This window comes from Capra hircus, chromosome 19 (assembly GCF_001704415.2).
Source record: "Capra hircus breed San Clemente chromosome 19, ASM170441v1, whole genome shotgun sequence".
In the NCBI taxonomy this organism is placed as follows: domain Eukaryota; kingdom Metazoa; phylum Chordata; class Mammalia; order Artiodactyla; family Bovidae; genus Capra; species Capra hircus.
This window is the reverse complement of record NC_030826.1, coordinates 25,926,454-25,940,797: the sequence shown is the minus strand read 5'-3', so window position 1 is coordinate 25,940,797 and position 14,344 is coordinate 25,926,454. Positions and strand designations below refer to the sequence as shown.

The following is a 14,344-nucleotide window of genomic DNA, read 5'->3' as shown; positions in this document are numbered from 1 at the left end:
AATCACCAGTCAAGCCTATTCTGACGCCAAAGGAGCGGGAGGAGAAAGTCAACAGGCCAGAACCTGAGTTGAAGCTTCTGGTTACGGGAAGTCTAGTACCGGGCGGGAAGGGCGTGGGTGAAAACTGAGATCTGCGTATCTAATTGCTTATTGGACATCTCCACCTGGATAAAGCTACACATCTAATAACTTCCCTCAAAAAATAAAATCTTCCTTCAAGACTTACCTCCTTCAATCTACGTTGGATAGACTTCACAAATGTCACTACTTCAGTCCCTCATCCTGGGGTTGCCCAAATCAGGCTCCGTGTGGGACCCGCCGATAGGACAACGTTTCCCAGAATTCCCCGGGACCTGGCGCGGTCGGAACCCATGAACTACAACTCCCAGGATCCTGTGCCCCGTTGTGGGTGGGGCTTTCTGGCGACTACTCCCGCGAAAACGAGATGGCAGAGAGGCCAGGGTCTCGGCACCGCTCGCTGTATAAACTGATGGGTTCGCCGCCTTGGAAAGAGGCTTTCAGGCAGGTGAGTGTGAGATTTGGGAAGCCTTGGCCAGGTTGTCGTCACTCCTCTAGTCCGTCTCAGGAACCGCTCTCCTCCGTAATTTCCCTCCGCCCGGCCGGGTGAAGCAAGAGTCGGTGCAGGTGGATCTCCTGCCTGTAGGTCCGACCCCGGCCACCGTCCGGACACTTTCTGGAGCTTCTGGACCCCTGTGTGTGGCACTAGCCTGGACCGGCCCGGTCCCAGGAAGCCTTCGTTTTGGACTCGTGTGTTTTCAGCGTGAAATGCGGCCGTGACTGCACCTCTACACCTGCTGTTGTCGGGTCGGTGGGCACCAGAGAGGCACCTTGTGTACTCACCGCAATCTAGAGAGGCGTTATGTCTATTCCAAAGAGAAATAGAATAATTAGATAGTATTTTTTATTCCGGAAATGATTTATCATTCCATTCCAAACGGTTTCTTCTGTGCCTCTGTTACTAAGTCTAGCAGAATTGTAGCATACAGTTAGCACTGACCTATCCTGAACTCAGTCTGGTTCCTGTAAATGCTGTCGCCTGTCGTTTCCGGGATTTAATTTAGTGGATATATCCCAGGAAAATAATCTGATGCTAGAAATGACTGTTGACAGCAGGATTTCTCAACTTTGGCTGTCCACAGTTTGAAGAAGATAGTTCTTTGTGGAGTGGGGGGCAGTTCTGGGATTGTACAGTGTTTAACAGCTTCCCTGGCCTCTACAACTAGAGCTGTGACACCCAAAAATGTCTCCAGGCATTGCCATGTGGCCGCTAGGGGAAAAGGTTGCCTGAAGCTGAGTAACTGTTTAAGAAGGTGACTACCAGAGCCATATCTAGAGTAGCAAAAATTTGGAAGCAACCTAACTGTCTTGATAGCACAGTGGATGCTGTGCTAATATCACCAACCATTCAGAAGGCTGGCATTGAAGATAGACTGCGAAGTATGTTGATCTGGAAATATATGACCCAAGCATTGTAATTGCACCTGTTGACATATGGGTAAGGACTGGAGAGGAAAGTGCCAAAGTAACAATAGTTAGGGTTAGAGTTTAAATTGTGTGTCTGTAAATTTCCTTTAGTGTGTTAACAACTAATCTGAGGGGTTGTTGTTGTGTTTTTTTTTTCCTTTCTCATCTTTCTCCTCTTTCCAAGGGATGCCTGGAGAGAATGAGAAACAGCCGGGACAGGCTCCTGAGCAAATACCGCCAGGCTGGAGGCAGTATGTCAGGAGGCGCTCAGAACACCCTTCTAGTGCAGGAGGTGATGGAAGAAGAGTGGAATGCTTTGCAGTCGGTGGAGAGCTGCCCACAGGCCTGGGCTCAGGTCAGGCTGGATATGTTCCTTTAGCACCGTGAATGGCAGTGTCCTCTCTTCCTGTCTTCCCAACTTCTCTAAATCCAGTCACCTTCCAGCCCCCAATCAGGACTCTAATGGCCTCTGACCCAAGTTCTTCTACCTTTAACGTTAGACTCTTCTAGATCAATTGATGGTCCATAAATTCTAGACTCTCAACCTGCTGCATCACTGTATCATCAGTTCAGTTCAGTCGTTCGGTTGTGTCCGACTCTTTGCGACCTCATGGACTGCAGCACACCAGGCTTCCCTGGCCATCACCAACTCCTGGAGCTTGCTCAAACCCATGTCCATTGAGTCAGTGATGCCATGCAACCATCTCATCCTCTGTCTCCCCCTTCTCCTCCTGCCTTCAATCTTATCCCAGCACTAGGGTCTTTTCCAATGAGTCAGTTCTTCACATCATAATCACTTACAAAACTCAACGGAGAGAAATTTCACTCCATGGCTCCACCCCTGGAACTTTTGATTCAGTAGGCCTGAGCTAGTGATCTCTCTTTTTAAAAAAGGTCTCCAGGAACTTTCTGATTCTAATCTCAGCCAGGGTTGGGAACTGGGTGTGCACAGAAAACCATTTACCATGTATCAGGAAAAGCACTGGATTGGAACTGGTAGTTCTGGAATTTTTTTTTTTTTTAAATATTCATTTGGCTGTGCAGCTGCAGCACATGGGATCTTCAGTCTTTCTTGCAGCACGCAGGGTCTTTTAGGTGCAGCATGTGGGATCTGGTTCCCTGATCAGGGATGGAACCTGGGCCCCCTGTGTTGGGAGCACGGAGTCTTAGCCGCTGGACCACCAAGGAAGTCTCAGTAGTTCTGCAGTTCTGATCTTGGTTTTGCTATTGCCTCTTAATTCTGCCTCTTTGAGCTTTAGTTTCCACATTTGTAAAATTGATGATGTTGTTAGTACTGTGAGGACAGTATAAGAAACGTGGGAAACTGTTCTGAAAACATCAAGGCTCTCTGTAATAAACAGGCATGATTTGGTGCCTGCTATGTGTTCAAGTTACATAGTCACAATTAGTGTTTACAGTAACCCTCTCGGGTGGGTTTTATGTCCACGTTACAGAGGCCCAAAATGAGGCTGACGGTGAGTAGAAACTTTCTAGTGGTCACACAGCTTTTTGGCAGAACCATACACTTAGCTGCTACCCTACACTGCCTCCCACAACTTTGGTGCCGTTGTTTTGTCCCTGGCTGGGTGAATCATTTGTGGATGCTTTCTCAGCCTGGCCACATTACTGCACTGTAAGCACATTCTACGGAAGGACTGGGTTGATTTCTTCAGTTGAATCTGGGTTTTTGGAGCCAGTCTCCAAGTGTGAATCATGTGGGTCTTGTCAGTTGATTGTAACTTCAAATCTCTGATGACCCCACTTTCTCCTGCAGTTGGAGGAGCCGATGGACCTGGCTGTGCTGGAGGAAATCCAACAGGAGCTGATTGATCAAGGTGACGTCTAGGAATAGTTCTTCCTGCCTGTATCTCTAACTGCTCTAATGCTGACCTCATTTCTAAACAGAATGTTTTTAACTCCTTTGTTTCCATCTTTAGTCGCATATTCAGGGGTCTCTTGTTCTGACTTTGAAGTCTTGGCTGTACTTGGCTGTCCCAGTAACAGAAGAGTCTTCAGGTGTCAGGCCTTGTGCTCAGACCTCTCCTTCTACTGCTCTGTCCTCATGATGCCCCCATGAGGTAGTATGAGGGGACAGAGGTGTCTTACAGGCTGCATAGCTGGTGGTGGGGTTGGAAAGTAAAATTGATTCTGTGAATCCGGTTCCTGTGTCTATTCAACCCAACAGTACTTCTCTGTTAGTAGATTAACAGTAACCTTGTCCCCTTACAGGAGACTGCATGATCAGGCCTCTTGTGCTGCCTAACTTCAGTACCTTCTTTCCCATCTGTTCCTTACTGACTCCCCCGGGTCTTGTGACCGTTCCCTTCCTGTAGCATCAGAGAGCCACAGAGTGCTTGATTTAGTACTTCATATAACTAAGTCATTTATTTCACACAGGCCTGTCTTGATGAGGCTCAGTTTATGTCATCTGTTAAAGAGATGACAGACTGCCTCTGTAGTTTAAATAACATGTGTTGGAGACTTAGAGCGGTGCCTGGTATATAAGAAGGCTTTCGATAAATAATTGCTTTTATCTCGAGGATGCAAGAGCATGAACTCTTGGCCCAGACGGCCAAAGTTCACTTCTCAGCTTTACCACTTTAACTTCTGTGGCGCTGGGCTCTTCTTGTGCCTGTTTCTTCATCTTTAAAATAAGACTTATAGTGAAGATTAATATATATGTTAAGGACTTAACATAGCATTTGACACAAAATAAGTGCTATGTGAGTGTTAGTTGTTATGATTGCTGTGTTGACTCCAGTTAAACTGTAGATTCCTTGAATTTTTTTTTTTTTTTCTCTTTATCCTCACCTGTAAAACCTATCTCAGTGAAAGGACTCACTGAATATTTCTTTTGGGGTGTATTTAATTTAAAAATCCCAAGTGATAAGAATTTGCTGTGTTCTGCCTTACTCAGTCATAAGGAACCCTCTGGAATTGGGGTTGGCAAACTCTCCCTTAGGAGCCAGATTGTAAATGTTTAGCCTGTTGCTACTACTCAGTTCGGCTATTGTAGTGGGAGAACCGTTAGAGCCCATTCATCAACCAAAGGAGAATGGCTGTTCCATTATAACTTTAAAAATGGAAGGTGGGCAGGATACGGCCTGTGGTCTGCTGAGCCCTACTCTGAAGTCTAGACGGTGAGCTCATCAGAAGCAGGGACCAGCCTTTTTCATCTTTGTATTTACCTAGGCCTCCCAAGTCCTAGGCCTTTTTACATATCTGCTGAGTGGATGAACACACATTCTGAACACGGACTGAGTCTGGGAACAATGGGGAACAGATCACCTTAGACGTATCCAGAGGGGCCTGGCATCAGAAATACGTGCCTTTGTCAGCTTTCTTCAGCTGCCTGACACTTTTTCAGCTCCCTTCCTGTGGCCTCATCACTTCAAAAGGAAGCAGACAGACAGGAGGGGAAGGATCCAGTAAGAGGAGGCCTGACACAGCAGTGAATATCTAGCGATTGTAGTGTGGTTTTACCCTCATTTGTCTCTTGTGTGGATGAAGCCTTTGAAAATGAATCTTCTAGCACTCGGGACAGGGTGCCCGAAGTGATGCACGGTGCCACTCCAGCTCTCCTTTGCCTTGCAGAACAGTCCATCATCAGTGAGTACGAGAAGAGCTTGCAGTTTGACGAACAGTGTCTCAGTGTCATGCTTGCTGAGTGGGAAGCAAACCCCCTCATCTGTCCCGTGTGTACAAAGTAAGAGTTTTCACAACCTTTTCAGCACTGTTCGTTCCCACCCCCCACTCCAAGGTGACTGGAACTCCCCCCAACTCTGTGGTCTGGGAAGGTGGGGGGATATGGGCCTGCTAGCTGTAATGCTCTGGGATCCCAATTCTGCTTCCAGGTACAACCTGAGGGTAGCAAGTGGACTGGTCGTGTGTCAGTGTGGCCTGTACATCCAGTCTCATGTGAGTGTTCCTCACACAGGTCTTGTGTTACCTCTTCCCACATGTACCTACTTTCTTAAACAACCCCAGTAGCGAGCACAGCTTGTCCCAGCTTCACGTCCAGTTCACACACTGGTAGCTTGAAGTTGGTCACAGTGGCAATATGAGACACCATGGAATTGGCAAGCTCCATAAATCAGGGTCTTCCCAGCCCCTCTGCACAAGCCATTTGTGAGGCACTTACATCTAGGAAGAGAGCCTGGTTTAGTACTGGAAACTCTTGTATCTGATCTGACATGATGTTGACAAAAAGTTTGCCAGTTGATTAAAGTGGTGAATTATACAAATGACACATTTTATAGTAAGTTTCAAACATATGTGTTTACTTGCCACTCTTTGAGCCAGAGACTCTGTTGACTGGAGAGCTGAGGTTGTTTTTTTATAAAATTCTTAGTCTTGTGTTTCCAGTTGTTTCTATAAAGCATCGAGAAGCTGTGTACACTTTAGGATTTTTCCTCCCCATCTTTTACTCTTTTACCTAATTCTTTCTTTTTTTTAAAGCATCTTTTTGTTTCCTAAACATTCCACTTACTATCACAAAAATGAAACTTTGTTTTCTTATTATTTCATTGGTTTATATAGTATGTAATTAAATCACTCAGTTACAGTAGCAAGTTCAGCAGCAGATATGGGAGCTTGCTGGTTCTGGGTAAGCATACACTTTGCTGGTAGAGGCAGAAACACAGGGAGGTTCCAGTCTCAGCTGAGTGTTCCTGGCACGATGAGCAGCAGTTAGTGTTTTACGGCAGGAGTGGAAGAGCACTGGTTCATTTGGAGAGGCAGCTAGATGGACATTTAAAGAGATCCTCTTAGCACAGTTATAGCGTTTTTAAGGGTCCAAGGAATCAAGCCATCACAGGGAGCTGGTTGTGGATTGGTGTGAGGGGAGCTGCAGTTTTTCAAGCTGTTGACTATGAGGCTAGTAAGATTAGGTTATAGTTTAACTTGTCTATTTTTTAGTCTCCGGAGATGACAGAGCAAAAGCTTCGTGCTTGTTTAGAAGACAGTGTCAATGAGCACAGTGCACATTGTCCCCACACGCCAGAATTTTCAGTCACTGAGGGGACAGAGGAGAAGTCATGTCTTCTCATGAGCTGTCTGGTAAGCCTACCATGGGAGCCAGTAGTTGAGAGTGGGTCAGCGGATGGTTTTATTCCCACCCTGGTAGAAAAGAGGAACTTAGTTGCATAGAAAAGTGATGTCATTTCAGTTAAAAGGCCAACCATCTCCTGAAGGGGGGAAGCACAGAGGCCACCCAGGTCGTGGAAGGAGCAGCTTAAGTGTCATTGCTATCGATGACTTTTAACCATATGCTGAGACTATCTTCATCACTGGAATAACTCTAACTTTTTTCTGTTTAAATCCAGGCTTGTGATACTTGGGCTGTGATCCTCTAGGGTCGGTCCCAGTCTTGATGCATGATCTACTGTGTTGGAAGAAAGTCCCATCTTGAGAAGTGGCCTTGTAAATACAAACCTTTTATTTATAACTTATTTAATATTAAAACATTTCAGACTTTCCTCTGTTTCATGTTTTGTAATACAGGTTGAAAGGGAGGGTATAGAATTAGAAAAGACAAATCACCTTGGAGATTTTTATTGTCCATCATTATGTTATACAAAAATCCAGAAATAAAGGGTTTGTAGAGGATAAATGAATGGTAAATAAGAGACAACAGAAATAAGTTAAAAGTGAATTATTTTCCATGATATTGGGATTAAAAAAAAAAAATTTCAAAGCATATGGGTCTGGCTTCAGAGTTAGGTTTTGTTCACTGGCCAAAGCCTGCCATAAAATTAAGGTGTTCAGCACCTTGCTGCCTGCTCTACTGGCTTTTGACAAAACCTTTGAGGTCTTCGAGGAAAGAAATGTACTCCTGGTGCTCCAGGGCTGTGCTGAGCTCCACCAATTCATCAGCAAAAGTGTTGTCCACCCCTCGGTCCGCAAGGAAATCCATTAGGTGGTCGTATAAGCCCTAGAAGGAGGATCATTTACTAGTTAAAAAAAAAGACAGACACCTGAGACACTTACTAGGATGCTTCTTTGTCTCTCCTTGGATTAGGTAGGCCCCTCCCCACCTTATCTAGCACTCACCCAATCCAGGGAATCTGTGTTGAGTGTGTAATTTGTGTCCTTCCAGTCAGACTCGCCGGTGGCCTGAAAACTCACTTCCTTGATGGAGAAAATGTCACTCTGGTCATCCTCTTGTCCAATCTGAAGAGAGACAGTATTTGGCGAAACAGAAAGGTTTTCCAGGACAACCCAGACTCAGGCGAAGAAAAGGGATTATTTATAGCTTGAAACTCAGATTTTAACCTTGTTCCCTTACCTCCCACTAATCTTCCCAGCTTTGCTGCTCTAAGCCAGAAAATGTTAATATCAGCTAGATGGAACCAGGAAAGCCCCCTGGAGGCCCCCCACCACTGCCCCCCAGGCCGCCAGCTCTCCACCCTACACACCTCATCTTCTGGATAGTGGCAGTCCAGCACAAGGGCCTTGCTGCTGCCATCCTTTGTAACTTCAACCACGAAATTGGGAGTGGATGTCAATTCAGGCTAGGGAAATAAGAACAAGTCAGTAAATGTTTGTTGGCAAGGGTCTGGTGGCAGGGGTCTGGACTAAAGGTCTCAATTCAGGTGTCTGATGGCCACTGCTATTACGATATTACTTAGCCACTTACAAGTCTTGCTCCTCCGTCCCTGGGATTCTCCAGGCAATAACACTGGAGTGGGTTGCCATTTCCTTCTCCATTGCATGAAAGTGAAAAGTGAAAATGAAGTCACTCAGTCAAGCCCAACTCTCCTTTCTAGCGTTATGGACTGTTTCGGAGGCAGAGTATCATAATTTAGTACAGCCTTTCACTTCTGTTAGCACCCTGCTTGTTTAAAGAACATACAAGGTTCAGAATTAGGAACTCAGCTCTAGCCGCACCTAGTGTGCCAGTTAATTTTCCTGGGTCAGTTTCTACATCTATACACTACAAAGCTGGCTCAAAACTCCAAAACCCCTTTCCAGATGTTTTGGGATCTTCATTACAGCCCAGGACCAAAGGCTGGTGCCTCTGACTAGAGGCCCAGAGGCGCTCTGAGAGTGAGCCAGCCAACCTCATGGACGGGTTGGGGGTGGTCTTTGTCAGGGGGGCTGGGCCAGCACTCCAGGGAGCTGAGCTGGGTAATGAGACAATACCATGCCCACCCAGCCAGAAAGTCTGGGGACCTGTGGCCCTCATACTGGCTGGTTTCTAGGCCAGGCACAAAGCTTCCTAAAATGTTCAAGGACTAAACACCATCCAGGTCCAACCAAGAAGGGCAGCAACTTAAGGAGAGGCCTTGCCAAAGTCTCTGATGCCCCTGGCTGGTGTTTATTACCAACTTGGGACATGTATTCCTCATGTGGAACACTCCAAATGATTTATCTCCTGATCATGAGAAGGGTTAAGACAGCTTAAATTCCTTCCTGTTAGGTGAACACCGGCCAAACTATAACGCTTAAGTCCACAGAAAACAATTCATTAACACTTGGCCCCTGGGAAAGAAAAGTGGCCACACAGTTCTGGTGCTCGGCAAGTAAAGGCCCAAGGATGGCTGCCTTTGCCTTCTCTCCTGGCGTTAGAATTTAAACAAAACAAAAACCAATGCTCCTTCCCTAAGCCTGTCAGAAATAGGTGGGTACAGGCTGGTTACAGTGTTAGAAACTTACCTCCTGCTCCTCAGCCTTCTGCCCTTGGGAGGGTTCTTCCTCCTCACCACTGAAAGCAGGTGGGATGCTATTGTTAATGTTGAAAGTGACAGTGATCCTAGAAAGGCAACCAAAGAGCACAATGAAGATGTCTTTTTAACTGAGTAGCTGAGTACTAAGGCTTGCTACAGTTAAAAATGCTGCTGAAACAATGTATCTCAGCCGGCTTTACATCTGATTTGCCTGCATCCCATCCACAGTTGGATTCAGCAGGTCTGAAGTGGGCCTACTATGTGTTGGCTGCTGGAAGTCAATTAGGCACTATTTCCTCAGCCAAATATAGTTGTGTGTCGGCTGCTTCTGCCATCAGGCCACTATCCGGGGCTCTGTCAACCTTATAGCCACAGTCAGCTGACACCGCCACTCTTGTCTTTCCAGGGCACCTTCCAGTGGTGGTGAGCGGCTGAGAAGCTGTGGGCATGGGCTAGAAGCCTCCTCTAAAACAATAAATGTACTTGGCTGCACAGGGTCTTGGTTGCGAGGTACGCATGACCATTGTTATGTGTGGGATCGCTCAGTTGCTGCATGCGAGATCTTAATTCCCTGACCAGGGATTGAACCCAGGTCCTCTGCGCTGGGAGCAGACACTTTGACCACCACAAAGTTCCAAAAGCCTCCTTTAAAAAAATAAAATGTACTTGGCTGGGCTGGGTCTTGGTTGCGAGGTGCATGTGACCTTTGTTGCTATGTGTGGTATTTTAGTTCCCTGATCGGGGATTGAACCCAGGTCCCCTGCACTGGGAGAGGAGAATTTTAACCACTGGACCACCACGAAGTTCCAGGAGCCTCCTTTAAAAATCTCCCTCCATTAGAAGAAAATCTGCCTGAGAGGAAGAGAAGGAGCACCAGAGGGCTGTGGCATCAGCTGAGGATGGAGAGTAGCCCTGGCCCCAGGAAGGGGAGGCCTCACAAGGACACCACATAGGGGAGTTCTCTGGTGGGCCAGGGGTTAGGACTTGGTGTGTTCACTGCCATGGCCTGGGTTTGATCCCCGGTCAGGGAACTAAGATTCCCAGAAGCAGTGTGGCAAAAAAGAAAAAAGAATATGCTGCTGGACAGTTTTATTCTTCAGAGCAGATGTAGGAAGTTTAATAAATGACAAGGCAGGCCACAAACACCACCTAATGACAATTTTAACTTGCAAGAATCTTCACCTGACATATCATATTCCAAAATTTGAACTGAAAATTGAGTGACACTTGGAACGAGCACTGCTAGGTTGCAGACAACGCTGCCCTCTGAAGCCATGGTAACTGGCACCTTGACAGACAAGAGGTTTGATGTACAGGCACAAAAATCTGTCTAAGCTGTGACAGTGTGGACCAAACTGACCCCTGGACAGAGAAATGCAGCTATGTTCAGCAGCACATTATAATGGTCCCAAACTGCCTATGACTTCGCCTAGGAGAGTGGTTTGGGTCACGTTACAGACCACACAATTGACCTATGAAGGGGAAAATGCTACACTACTAGGCAAAAGCACCAGCCGGCTGCTTCACAGCGCATGCGAAACTTCAAAGTGGACCGTGGATTTAAAACAGCTTAAGCAGGCCAAAAGCGTCCCTCTTTTCTAATGAAAAACTATACTTCAACTCCACCCTGTTAATTATCTTGCTTTCTCAACTGTAAACAGAACGGGGGCTTTATTTTCCTCAGCCAGAGCCTGAGCGTAGTAGACCCAGCAGAGTAAATCCGATTCTGTTGGCAGTGCCGGAATCTCTGAATTTGCATGCCTAGTTGTGGGCAAGGCACAGCCTCACTCACCAGGAAGGGCTCAGTGACTGCTGCCTCTACTGGTCCAGAAGACTCCCAGTGGCTTGGCTTCAGTGCTACTGGGGTGATGTTCAGGCACTCAGTCATATCTGACTCTGCAACCCCATGGACTCCCTGCCAGACTCCTCTGTCCATTGGATTTTCCAGTCAAGAATACTGGAGTGAGTTGCCATTTCAGACTCACGCCTCCTCCTTTGGCAGGTGGGTTCTGGACTGCCAAGCCACTGGGGAACCCCGCTACTAGCTTACTGTCTCCTTGTTAACCACCACAGCACATTACTGTGCAGTGAATAAGCAAAAAGGAGCCTAAGAAGATATCCAAATGATTCATACCATCTCTGGGAAACCAGGAGTCAGTTAAGCACCTGTCTTAACTAAAAGTTGTTGTGGATACCTCACAGCAGGTCCTGCAGGTTTAAGGATGTGGTCCCCTGGGCTCCATAGGTCCCTGGTACTTACTTTTCTCCAGCAACTTTCCGCACTAATTTGGCTTCCGTCCCATTCACTTCCAATTCCCAACCTCCTGACATTTTGGGGAGAGACTTATATTTCTGTATCTTCTTTTCCTCCTTGATCTCATCGCTGAGGAAGTCAACAAAAGCTTTGTCTCCTACAATGGAAATAAGTTACAGAAAGAGCCAATTAGTCTAAAATGGAAAATGACCCCGTTACTACAAGCAGAGACCAGGACTTAGCCTGTTTTTTCCTAATACTTCTATTAATGATGGCTCTGTGGACTCAGCCCAACTCATATCCATTAAACCTCAATTCCTTCATCTGTAAAAATGTAAGCTATCAGTGGGAAGCTGAGCATGGATTCTAGGAAAGTGATCCAGAATAATGAACTTCTCACGACGTTTCAAAATAAGGCAAAAAAAAAAAAAAAGTCGCCACTACCCTTTCACTTGCCAAGAAACATCACCACGCTACTTCTAACCGCGACCTTGGGCTTTCGCAAAGTTCCATTTTCGAGAGACTGAGGTAAAGCCGGCCTCCAGGACTTTACAGTATCTCTCCCCGCAGCCAAACAGGGGTGGGGGAGGACGGGAAATGTTACTACGCGTGGGTTTAACTAGCAGGTCGACCATCACTGGGAGAATGTTCCGGACCTCAGGAGCGGCTCCGGACTGTCCATTCAGGTGGTCTACACCTCCCAGCCCCTAACACCCCGCCCCACCTAGGCCCACGCCCCTCACGCCCCCGGCCCACGTGCATGAGTCTCACCTTCGGTGTGCAGTCCGCTACAGCCGCAGCCGCAAGCGCAGGGCCCCCGAGGCTTCAGGAGGCCGGGCAGCTGAACCGACCCCGCGCGCACGCTCAGCAGCCCGAAGGGCCGGGCGCATGGCCGGGACGCGGGCTGCAGAAGCGGCAGGGAGGGCGCGGCGGCGCGGAGACCAGCGACGGCAGAACCCAGGACGCGGGGCACGCAGCGCAGCAGCTGGAACATTTTGGAAGCGGAGGCGGTGGCGAACACGTGCAGATTCGAAATACAACTCTCGCTTAGAAGGACAACTCCTTGCCGCTGCGCCCCCTAGATCTGGGACCGCCGCCGGAAGTCCCGCCCCACAGCCGGGAAGTGCTTCCGCGCCGCCGCCTTGCAGACCAGAAGGCACAGTGGGCAGGACCCTGCCCTCTGCTGGTGGCCTCCGTGTAGCCTCCCAGGGAGGCTTGGAATCTGATTCCTAAACTTAAGTTCTGCAGCAACAGGAATCTTCAGGAACTAAAGAAGTTTAGGAATCCTGAAATGGGAAATCAAGTGGGCCTTAGGAAGCATCACTACGAACAAAGCTAGTGGAGGGGATGGAATTTCAAATCCTGAAAGATGATGCTATGAAAGTGCTGCACTCAATATGCTAGCAAATTTGGAAAACTCAGCAGTGGCCACAGGACTGGAAAAGCTGTTTTCATTCCAGTCCCAAAGAATGTTCAAACTACTGCACAACTGCACTCATCTCACACGCTAGCAAAGTAATGCTCAAAATTCTCCAAGCCAGGCTTCAACATTATGTGAACTATGAACTTCCAGATGTTCAAGCTGGATTTAGAAAAGGCAGAGGAACCAGAGATCAAATTGCCAACATCCGCTGGATCATGGAAAAAGCAAGAGAGTTCCAGAAAAACATCTACTTCTGCTTTATTGACTACACCAAAGCCTTTGACTGTGTGGATCACAACAAACTGTGGAAAATTCTGAAAGAGATGGGAATACCAGACCACCTTACCTGTCTTTGAGAAATCTGTATGCAGGTCAAGAAGCAACAGTTAGACCTGGACATGGAACAACAGACTGGTTCCAAATAGGAAAAGGAGTAAGTCAAGGCTGTATATTGTCACCCTGCTTATTTAACTTCTATGCAGAGTACATCGTGCGAAATGCGGGCTGGATGAAGCACAAGCTGGAATCAAGATTGCCAGGAGAAATATCAATAACCTCAGATATGCAGATGACACCACCCTTATGGCAGCAGGTGAAGAACTAAAGAGCCTCTTGATGAAAGTGGAAAGGAGAGTGAAAAATTTGCCTTAAAACTCAACATTCAGAAAACAAAGATCATGGCATCTGGTCCCATCACTTCATGGCAAATAGATGGGGAAACAATGGAAACAGTGAGACTTTATCTTCTTGGGCTCCAAAATCACTGCAGATGGTGACTGCAGCCATGAAATTAAAAGACGTTTGCTTCTTGGAAGAAAAACTATGACCAATCTAGATAGCATATTAAAAAACAGAGACATTGCTTTGCCTACAAAGGTCCATCTAGTCAAAGCTATGGTTTTTCCAGTAGTCATGTATGGATGTGAAAGTTGGACTATAAAGAAAGGTGAGTGCCGAAGAATTGATGCTTTTAAACTCTGGTGTTGGAGAAGACTCTTGAGAGTCCTCTGGACTGCAAGGAGATCAAACCAGTCCATCCTAAAGGAAATCAGTCCTGAATATTCATTGGAAGGACTGATGCTGAAGCTGAAACTCCAATACTCTGGCCACTTGATGCAAGTTCTTTTCATTGGAAAAGACCCTGATGCTGGGAAAGACTGAAGGCAGGAGGAGAAGGGGATGAGATGACAGAGGATGAGATGGTTGGATGGCATCACTGACTTGATGGACATGAGTTTGAGTAAGCTTTGGGAGTTGGCGATGGACAGGGAAGCCTGCCGTGCATCCATGGGGTCACAAAGAGTAAAACATGACTGAGCAACTGAACTGAAACTTCTTTAGCTGAGTGGCTCTGAGTCTGGTGTCCCAGGACTGCTGTTTAATTGGCTTCTCTCCAAACTTCCATCTACTGTTCTCAAGCATGATCAGGCTTTCTGTGACTTCGTGGAATGCACTCTTGCTGTCTTTGACTCCCAAAACCAGCCTCTGAGGTCATCTCCCATGAAAGGCCTTCCT

General features: G+C 47.0%; 2 protein-coding genes across 5 annotated transcripts; one reads left to right on the top strand and one right to left on the bottom strand.

The window, feature by feature from the left end:
- RPAIN (RPA interacting protein) lies at nucleotides 121–11,083 on the top strand. Of its 4 annotated transcripts, XR_001296867.2 has the most exons (8): nucleotides 181–526; nucleotides 1,670–1,840; nucleotides 3,260–3,320; nucleotides 5,080–5,191; nucleotides 5,340–5,403; nucleotides 6,403–6,543; nucleotides 6,810–6,906; nucleotides 9,559–11,083. XR_001296867.2 is itself a non-coding variant. In XM_005693439.3 (7 exons), exons 1-7 carry the CDS (start codon nucleotides 446–448, stop codon nucleotides 6,837–6,839), a joined length of 660 nt encoding a protein of 219 aa, XP_005693496.1. In that variant the 5' UTR covers nucleotides 341–445; the 3' UTR covers nucleotides 6,840–7,173. The 4 variants fall into 4 exon arrangements, 3 of the variants coding, with proteins under 3 accessions (XP_005693495.1, XP_005693497.1, XP_005693496.1); XM_005693439.3 differs by lacking the exon at nucleotides 9,559–11,083 and having other exon boundaries at nucleotides 341–526; nucleotides 6,810–7,173; XM_005693438.3 differs by lacking the exon at nucleotides 9,559–11,083 and having other exon boundaries at nucleotides 121–526; nucleotides 6,403–7,173.
- On the bottom strand, nucleotides 7,023–12,529 carry C1QBP (complement C1q binding protein). The gene is made up of 6 exons (XM_018064467.1): nucleotides 12,178–12,529; nucleotides 11,413–11,563; nucleotides 9,142–9,238; nucleotides 7,902–7,997; nucleotides 7,537–7,656; nucleotides 7,023–7,417 (listed from the first exon to the last, which is right to left on the bottom strand). Exons 1-6 carry the CDS (start codon nucleotides 12,398–12,400, stop codon nucleotides 7,268–7,270), a joined length of 837 nt encoding a protein of 278 aa, XP_017919956.1. The 5' UTR covers nucleotides 12,401–12,529; the 3' UTR covers nucleotides 7,023–7,267.